This window comes from Diaphorina citri, unplaced genomic scaffold (assembly GCF_000475195.1).
Source record: "Diaphorina citri unplaced genomic scaffold, Diaci psyllid genome assembly version 1.1 scaffold3201, whole genome shotgun sequence".
Classification (NCBI taxonomy): domain Eukaryota; kingdom Metazoa; phylum Arthropoda; class Insecta; order Hemiptera; family Psyllidae; genus Diaphorina; species Diaphorina citri.
This window is the reverse complement of record NW_007380612.1, coordinates 6011-15320: the sequence shown is the minus strand read 5'-3', so window position 1 is coordinate 15320 and position 9310 is coordinate 6011. Positions and strand designations below refer to the sequence as shown.

Sequence of the window (9310 nt, the reverse complement as noted above, 5' to 3'; positions counted from 1 at the left end):
GTTCCGGGCCCTGAAGTGTGGAAATTCATTTCATGATTGTAACATGAAGAATGGACGTGCTGTTTCAGGCACACACACCTCGGCATTCTCAGGACCCACCCTTGTCACTTCAGACAGTGCTGGTAATAAAGGAAGACGGAAAGGGTGGAATTGGGAAAATCGCGATTACATTTATCCCTAATAACCGGATAGGCTATATCAAAAAAATCTAATATAGGTTGGGAAATCTTGAAATTGAAACGAAGTTTCAGTAAACTCTACAAGCGCTAGGTTTGCGGGTTCGATTTTCGCCCGGGGGCGAACTTTATCCTACTACAGAGTTCGTTCGTTCTCGGAACGGCTGGCTTCAAATTTACTTAGAACAAAATAGGTATAGACAAGAAGCCGGTGATATATCAGGGCAAACTAAATTACTAAATGAAAACCACAGTCGATTTTTATAGCACCTAGGTTTAGGGCCCTGATGTTACCTTCGGCAGTTTGCTAAATATTGTCACATTTTCAACAATTCAGATGTGATTGTTAGTACAGCGGTGATTGGCTCAGAAATAACGAGTACGTGCTTACCGGTATAAAGTATGTATCAGAATCCGTCCTCCATTTTTCTTTATCTTTCAGAGGTTCGTGTCATCAGGTATTTTATAAACCGATTCATTTGTTTCATCTATTACGATCTATACTTTCTACATTTAATAAATTACTAAGTATACGATAGGAATGAGGTGTACTCGTAAATAAAGAAAGTCTTTGCAATTCGGGCCAAATTTTTCACAAATCGGGAAATGAGTAGAATTAATACATAGTACAGAATTATGTACCTATCGCGTTTTTACGGGCCCTCTCATTTTTCAACGTGTTTTATGAACGTATTAGTGTAGAAATAAAAGTTTAAATTAAAATAACCAAATTATATTTAATAAAAATATATCTTCCTGAAAAAGTATCATTTTATTTGAACACGATTTTAAACCCCCCCAATATTTTGGGTTCGTTATCTAATAATAAAATTAAGGTAAACGGTACAAAAATTCATAACTTAAACTTAACTTGGTGAAGTAAACTTGAACTTAAAATTTACAAATGGATAAAAAATTAAATTTTACTAGGATAAAATAATTGTAAGGGTAAGGACCAAATTGCAAAATACAATTGCTCTAAAATTCTCTAAATAATAATCCTTGTTTCTCCAATAGAACTAGAATTCTTACAGAAGGCTACTACTATTATTTCAGTCATACTGTCAAATTTTTATATTGAGGACAAAATCTCATACCTTGGCTGGGATTAAACCCACGCCCTCCTGTTTACCAGGCGAGCGTCTTGACCACTACACCACAAGGCATATAAGGAATTTAAAAAAAAAAGAAAAAAAAAAAAACGTTTCAAAGTTCTTAATTTTTTCCAAAACAAGCTTATTCTTCATATTAGAAGCAACCCTTGCAATTTCGTCCTAAAGTCTTAAAAGGCACTTGTGTGTACACTGCTAATCAGGATTCAAATCCCCTCATAGTCCTCACACGTCAGAATGAATCCCCGATTTAGCCAGCAGACGGTCACCCATCCAGATACTCGCCAAGGTTATCTTTGGTGACCGAACTTAACAATTTTTCACAACTATAACTTAAACTTAAGATAGAAATAGGTATTAGATATGTATGAACATTGAACAATGTGTTATCATCAAAGAAAAAGACAATAACAGTTGAAGGAACTCAAGAATGGTTGATTTAGAAGAGAAGACCAATGGTGGATTTCACTAATGACTTAATGAAATTTCACTGGTGGGAGAGTTATTAATGATCCAAACAGGATTTTTATAAAAACTCCTCCTTTTTGGATCACTGAAAACCCCCTTTTGGATCATTATTAAAAGCTCTTTTCTAGACGATTAAAAGTTCTCCCATTAGTGAAATTGAAGGAACTCAAGAATGGTTGATTTAGAAGAGAAGACCAATGGTGGATTTCACTAATGACTTAATGAAATTTCACTGATGGGAGAGTTATTAATGATCCAAACAGGATTTTTATAAAAACTCCTCCTTTTTGATCACTGAAAACCCCTTTTTGGATAATTAAAAACTCCTTTTTCGATCATTATTAAAAGCTCTTTTCTAGACGATTAAAATTTCTCCCATTAGTGAAATCTCTCATTAAGTTATTGGTGAAATCCACCACAAGAGTTCAGTTTCCTCTACTGCTCCACTCTGTACCAAGTTTAGTAGGTATTAAATACTTAGGGTCAAAATACAGTCAAACCAATCTAATTGGGAATCCAAAGACTGGCAATTTTTTCTTACATATAGAATACAGGTTTCCCAAATTACAATGTAATAATAAATGAAGGAGCTACGATTTTTTCCCGTTTATCCAGGTTTCTTACTGAGACGGGTCCCACTTAGACAAGTTCGACTGTACAACAAGTCCATATCCATCCATCATCTTTTATCGTCTTTGCATAAAATCTACAAGTTTCGCTACAAGATTATAATATTGCACTAGAGACTGTTTTGCTTAATGTAAAACAAATTGAATGAACGATAACACAAAAATGAAAGGGGTAACTAAGTAGTAGGTACTTGGGCACAGAAAAAGGATTACCTATAATGAAAAATATTGTACCTACTTAGCAACCACACCAAAAAACACTGAGGTGTCCAACTTCAAAATTTTAAAACCGATCAAACTTGACACTTTCCGACTTGAAATTTAACAATCTCAATAACTAAACGAACTAAATTCAATTGAAATTAAGTTACATTTAAGTAAATAAGAAAAGATTAATTTCAAATAATTAATTTAAATTCAAAACTTCACTGATACAATTTTTTTTCATTCATGAAATCATCTTGATTTGATTCTAACCTAAAAATTTTGAACAGATTTTTTTTTCTCCCACTTGTCTTTTTGTTTATGAATAAAAATTCCCTCGTAATCTCCCACGAGATGTAAAATATCCCTCCGATTTCTACATAGCTACTAGCTAGGTACGGTACCTACCTATGTACATTCTACGGTTCTGTTCATCATGATAAAATGTAGCTAGGCAGATGGATAGGTAGTTTTTTTTTCTTTTTTAGTAGGTAGTTAATAGGTACCTACCTATATTCTAATGACCTCTATTGCTTGTGTTTCAAGCTATGTCGAGATCAACCATTTAAATCAGATGCTACGATAGGATCCCAATAGCTGCATGGTATAGCTATATTATGTATGATCTTCCATATACTTACCTTAGATACCTAGACCTGGGTACCACAAGTCTTATCGTCCCGAGATCAACCATTTAAATCAGATGCTACGATAGGATCCCAATAGCTGCATGGTATAGCTATATTATGTATGATCTTCCATATACTTAGCTTAGATACCTAGACCTGGGTACCACAAGTCTTATCGTCCCGAAAGTAAACGAAAGTAAAGAGAGAAGGAAAACAGGACGCAAGCCGTCCCGAGAACTAACCTTATCAGCTGCAGATAAGGTAAACATGTTTAACATAAAATCCGCCCCGGGGCGGAAATCGAAGCCGCGACCTAGCGCTTACAAGGCAGACGCGCTACCTAGGCTGGCCCATCAGCCCATCTTTTCTTTCTCATCGAAAGAAAAGATGGCTATAGGACTATAGGTCCTTATCACTCGATGACGGTATCTCTTATCTGATTAGAAACTAAGGCCAGTCGCGTGGTTGTAGGAGACAAAAAGGGGTCTAGTACCAAAGCCTCGAGTTATACCCTACTTAAAGGCTAAAAACAGAGGTTATAAAGAGCATAGAGCAGGTAGAGAAGGAAGAGAGGAGGAAGCCGCGACCTAGCGCTTACAAGGCAGACGCGCTACCTAGGCTGGCCCATCAGCCCATCTTTTCTTTCGATGAGAAAGAAAAGATGGCTATAGGTAGGTACCTACCGAGAGTGTGTATTATCGCGTTTTACGGCACATTTACCACAGTGTGTTTTCAGGAGAGGAGAAAGCCAGCCGTTCCGAGAACGAACATTATGCCATCAGGATAAAATCCGCCCCGGGCGGGAATCGAACCCGCGGCCTAACCCTTACAAGGCAGACTAACTAGGCTGGCATAGAAGAGACGAATTCAAGCCGCAAACATTTGGGAGCAAAACCTCTATGCTCTCTGCTCTACTCTGTTTTTAGCTAAACTAATCAAACTTTTTCTCTCTTTCCAACTAGAGAAAAAATCACTACAAATGAAATCAAATAAGAAAAGATTAATTTCAAATAATTAATTTAAATTCAAAACTTCACTGATACAATTTTTTTTCATTCATGAAATCATCTTGATTCTTGATTTGATTCTAACCTAAAAATTTTGAACAGATTTTTTTCTCCCACTTGTCTTTTTGTTTATGAATAAATATTCCCTCATAATCTCCCACGAGATGTAAAATATCCCTCCGATTTCGACATAGCTACTAGCTAGGTACGGTACCTACCTATGTACATTCTACGGTTCTGTTCATCATGATAAAATGTAGCTAGGCAGATGGATAGGTAGGTACCTACTTAGTTTTTTTCTTTTTTAGTAGGTAGTTAATAGGTATTGTGCTACCGGTATAAAGTATGTATCAGATCCGTCCTCCATTTTCGTTATACTTTCAGAGTTCGTGTCATCCAGTATTTTATAAACCGAGGATTCATTATTATCATCTATAGATCTATACTTTCTACATAATATATTACTAAGTATAACGAAGGAATGAGTGTACTCGTAATAAGAAAGTCTTGCAATCGGGCCAAATTTTCAAAATCGGGAAATGAGTAGAAATAATACATAGTACAGAATTATGTACCTAACTTTGCCGATATGAATTGTGATTTCTTTTTTGAAACAATACCCTGTGTTGTGAAATAATTATAATATTGCACTAGAGACTGTTTTGCCTAATGTAAAACAAATTGAATGAACGATAACACAAAAATGAAAGGGGTAACTAAGTAGGTACTTGGGCACAGAAAAAGGATTATCATGAAAAATATTGTACTTAGCAACCACACCAAAAAACACTGAGGTGTCCAACTTCAAAATTTTAAAACCGATCAAACTTGACACTTTCCGACTTGAAATTTAACAATCTCAATAACTAAACGAACTAAATTCAATTGAAATTAAGTTATAATTATAAAGCACCTTGGTTAGGGCCCTGATGTTACCTTCGGCAGTTTGCTAAATATTGTCACATTTTCAACAATCAGATGTGATTGTATACAGGGTGATTGCTCAGAAAAACAGTACGTGCTACCGGGTACCAAGTTTAGTAGGTATTAAATACTTAGGGTCAAAATACAGTCAAACCAATCTAATTGGGAATCCAAAGACTGGCAATTTTTTCTCTCTTATACAGTACAGGTTTCCCAATTACCTACAATGTAATAATAAATTAAGGAGCTACGATTTTTTCCCGTTTATCCAGGTTTCCCACTAAGACGGGTCCACACTTAGACAGCTTGGACTGTAAAACAAGTCCATCTCCATCCATCATCTTTTATCGTCTTTGCATAAAATCCACAAGTTTCGCTACAAACTCACTTCGTCCAAACTCGAGTCTTCTCGGCTATTTACGGAACTGAATCCGTCATCCCGACTCTGCAAAACAATCCCGGACAGTTCCGAAGTAATCAGGCCCTCTGTGACGTCACGACCTTGGTTACTATGGAAACGCGTCTCTTGGTTGTCAAGGCAACGCCTCTCTTGGTTCCCATGGTAACGCGTCTCTTGGTTTCCAGGGCAACAGAGTTGACAGAGCAAGGCGTGTTCACACGATGCCATTTCCGGGCAGAGTGTACACGGAATGCATAGGCACAGTTTGAGCGGTTTTGATTGGTCGAGAGGGGGCGGTTTTAATTGGTCCACAGGGGACGATTTTGATTGGCCCGTTTTCTTCATGGGCGTGGAGTGGATGTATTTCTTATTGGAGGAGGTGTGAGTAGGAGAGGGGGGATTGTCGGGTGTGTGTTGGGTGTCGCGTAGGGGGTGGAGGGATTGGAAATATTCCTGGTGTTCCAGAGATTGGCGAGGTCTGTGAACAGGGGATGATCGGTATTAGGGGCAGTTAGCCCAGTGGTAATGGGCTCGCTTGTCGTTCAGAAGGTCCCGGGTTCGATTCCCAATACTGACCAAACATTAAGACTCAACCAATACTTTTTTTTCAACATCTAGAAGGCCTATTAGACTAACAGCCTATTAAGTTGCATTTGATTTGCATATAGGATTAACATGGCTGTTAGGGGCTCAAAAGAAGGTGAAACCCACCCTTAGGATTTAATTTTCTAAGTTTCCATGTTGCTCAGTATTCATATTCATTGCTAGTAAGGTGGTCAGTACATAGTTCTGATATTAGCTCATCAATGGTTGACATTTATAATTTGACTGAGACAGGATAGGAGAAAGCCAGCCGTTCCGAGAACGAACATTATGCCATCAGGATAAAATCCGCCCCGGGCGGGAATCGAACCCGAGGCCTAACGCTTACAAGGCAAACGCACTACCAACTAAACTAATTAGGCTGGCATAGAAGAGACGAATTCAAGCCGCAAACATTTGGGAGCAAAAACCTCTATGCTCTCCGCTCTACTCTGTTTTTAGCTAAACTAATCAAACTCTTTCTCTCTTTCCAACTAGAGAAAAAATCACTACAAATGAAGTCACCTATCTAATCCGCGATGCAATGTTATCAACTTATCATAATCTAGACACTAGACCAAAAGCCCGAATCATTAAACTAAACTCTCCTAACACAACGAGTATAGGTCTTTACCAAAACAAATCTCTATGACTAATTACAGTAATGCTTCCTTACTTGGCTTATCATGATTGCTTACTCCGTTATCTTTCCTTATCACTCGATGACGGTATCTCTTATCTGATTAGAAACTAAGGCCAGTCGCGTGGTTGTAGGAGACAAAAAGGGGTCTAGTACCTAAGCCTCGAGTTATACCCTACTTGAGGCTAAAAACAGAGGTTAGAAAGAGCATCGAGCAGGTAGAGTTGGTAGAGGAAAGTGACGATAGAGTCTAATCCGCGATGCAATGTTATCAACTTATCATAATCTAGACACTAGACCAAAAGCCCGACTTTTTTCAAGAGATTTGATAGAGGGAACTGTAACAATGAATGTCTCATCATTCCGAAATCGAAGAGAGGAAAGGACAGGATAGGAGAAAATCAGCCGTTCTGAGAACGAACTTTATCTGTTTAGGATTTTTTCAAGAGATTTGATAGAGGGAACTGTAACAATGACTGTCTCATCATTCCGAAATCGAAGAGAGGAAAGGACAGGATAGGAGAAAGTCAGTCGTTCTGAGAACGAACCTTATCTGTTTAGGACAAAGTTTAGCAAGGGCGGGAATCGAACCCGCTACCTAGGAAAACATGGTGTTAGAAATGAGTAAATGTAAAATTTCAGAGTAAAAACTTCCAACTCATTTCGTTCGATCACTCACCTGCTTCCTCCAAGCTCCCCTTTCTCCTCGCACACCACTTCCTCTCTCTCCCGCAGGAAATTCTCCAAGTTCGTAAACTTCTCATTGGTCGTCTCCATCGAACCAATAGATTCATTGAGCGATTTGAAATCCGCGAATGATTCCGATCCTGGCCGAAAGACTTCGGGATTCTCCGGCGGGAAAAATTCCCGCGCGGGGAAAGTTTTGGCTCCGCCCGCTATTGAATTCTCAGTGGGGAACAATTTCTGCGCGAGAGAAGTTTCCATTCCGCCCGCTATTGAGTCAGGGAGAGCTAGTGAGCCACGCGGCGCGGAGGGCTCTTCGCCCGTCAAACCTGTGGTCCCTGCGGACTCGCGGAGGTATCGATTTGGCGGCGGAGAGACGCGCTGCCCGCCTGCCGGGTCGGAGCCCTGGCTTGGAGCGGATAGTTGGGCGGAAAGCGCTTGGAATTGGTCTTCTGGGCTGCCTGAGTGGTTTGTTGGGCTACCTTGTCTATTTCTTGGGCTGGAAACATGGTTTGTAGGGCCACTTTGCCCATTTGTTGGACTGGAAAGTTGGTTTGTTGGGCCGCTTTGCATATTTGTTGGGCTGGAAAGTTGGTTTATTGCGCTGGCTCGGTGGTTTGTTGAGCTACCTTGCCTGTTTATTGAGCTTCCCGCATCTGGATCGATTCCACGGCTAAATATACCCCCTAGGTCTCTTGTAATTGGTCTGTTACTTGGTACATTTTCTGCAGTATTAGCGAAATATACCCCCTAGGTCTCTTGGAATTGGTCTGTTACTTGGCACATTTTCTGCAGTATTAGCAGCTGGAATGTTTGTTAAAGCATTGGAATTGTCTGTATCAGGAATGTTTGTTCTAGTATTTGGAATGTTAGTTCGTACGGGAACGGTTTTTGGAATGTTTGTTGGGGCATTTGGGTAAATATACCCCCTAGGTCTCTTGGAATTGGTCTGTTACTTGGCACATTTTCTGCAGTATTAGCAGCTGGAATGTTTGTTAAAGCATTGTAATTGTCTGTATCAGGAATGTTTGTTCTAGTATTTGGAATGTTAGTTCGTACGGGAACGGTTTTTGGAATGTTTTTTGGGGCATTTGGGGCTGTCCCTTCATTGAGGTCCCTGAAGGTTGCATCAGGAAGGTCTCCTCTCGGAATGTTTCCGGGATGTTTCAGAGCATTTGACATATTTTCTTCTGGAATGTCTTCCGCTAGATGGCGTGGTACCACTTCGCTTGGGGTGTCCTGACCCATAAGGGCTTTGAGCTCATCCAGAAATTCCTCAGATGACATAGGCGCGAGGGCTTTTGGTACACCACTTGCGTTGGCTTTGTTAGAGGTTCCAGGGATGATCCTTGATGGAGGGCTACCCTGAGGGCCATTTTCGGAAGGGTGGACTTGAGAGATGGTTTGAGGGTCGACTCGAGAGGTAATTCCAAGGATTTGAGGGTGACTTTTAGACTGAGGGTTGGTTTGAGGGCCTCTTTTAGCCTGTAAATTCGTTTGAGGCCCCGTTTTAGACTGAGGGTTCTTCATCCGAGGGCCATTATCTGATGGAGGACTGACTCCACCAGAAATTCCTCAGATGACATAGGCGCGAGGGCTTTTGGTACACCACTTGCGTTGGCTTTGTTAGAGGTTCCAGGGATGATCCTTGAAGGAGGGCCACCCTGAGGGCCACTTTCGGAAGGGTGGACTTGAGAGATGGTTTGAGGGTCGACTAGAGAGGTAATTCCAAGGATTTGAGGGTGACTTTCAGACTGAGGGTTGGTTTGAGGGCCTCTTTTAGCCTGGAAATTCGTTTGAGGCCCCGTTTTAGACTGAGGGTTCTTCATCCGAGGGCCATTATCTGATTGAGGAC

At 40.1% G+C, this 9310-nt stretch overlaps 1 protein-coding gene and 1 long non-coding RNA gene across 3 annotated transcripts; one reads left to right on the top strand and one right to left on the bottom strand.

Moving 5' to 3' along the window:
- The first annotated feature begins 2148 nt into the window (after window positions 1–2148).
- LOC113471877 lies at window positions 2149–5547 on the top strand. The gene is made up of 2 exons (XR_003394410.1): window positions 2149–2222; window positions 5270–5547. It is a non-coding gene; the product is annotated as an uncharacterized LOC113471877 (long non-coding RNA).
- On the bottom strand, window positions 2216–8188 carry LOC103520083. 2 transcript variants are annotated; one of them, XM_026831338.1, is made up of 3 exons: window positions 7451–8188; window positions 5533–6027; window positions 2216–2481 (listed from the first exon to the last, which is right to left on the bottom strand). In XM_026831338.1, the coding sequence occupies exons 1-3, from the start codon at window positions 8026–8028 to the stop codon at window positions 2475–2477; spliced, it is 1080 nt and encodes a 359-aa protein (XP_026687139.1). In that variant the 5' UTR covers window positions 8029–8188; the 3' UTR covers window positions 2216–2474. The 2 variants fall into 2 exon arrangements, with proteins under 2 accessions (XP_026687139.1, XP_008483398.1); XM_008485176.2 differs by lacking the exon at window positions 2216–2481 and having other exon boundaries at window positions 5475–6027.
- Between the last annotated feature and the right edge of the window lie 1122 nt (window positions 8189–9310).

Excerpts from the sequence above, each read along its gene's own strand:
- LOC103520083 (XM_026831338.1), bottom strand. The coding sequence starts at position 8,028 with ATGCAAAGCGGCCCAACAAACCAACTTTCCAGTCCAACAAATGGGCAA. Across the intron at positions 6,028-7,450 it reads GGGGAGCTTGGAGGAAGCAG|ACCTCGCCAATCTCTGGAAC; the intron begins GTGAGTGATCGA and ends CCCTGTTCACAG.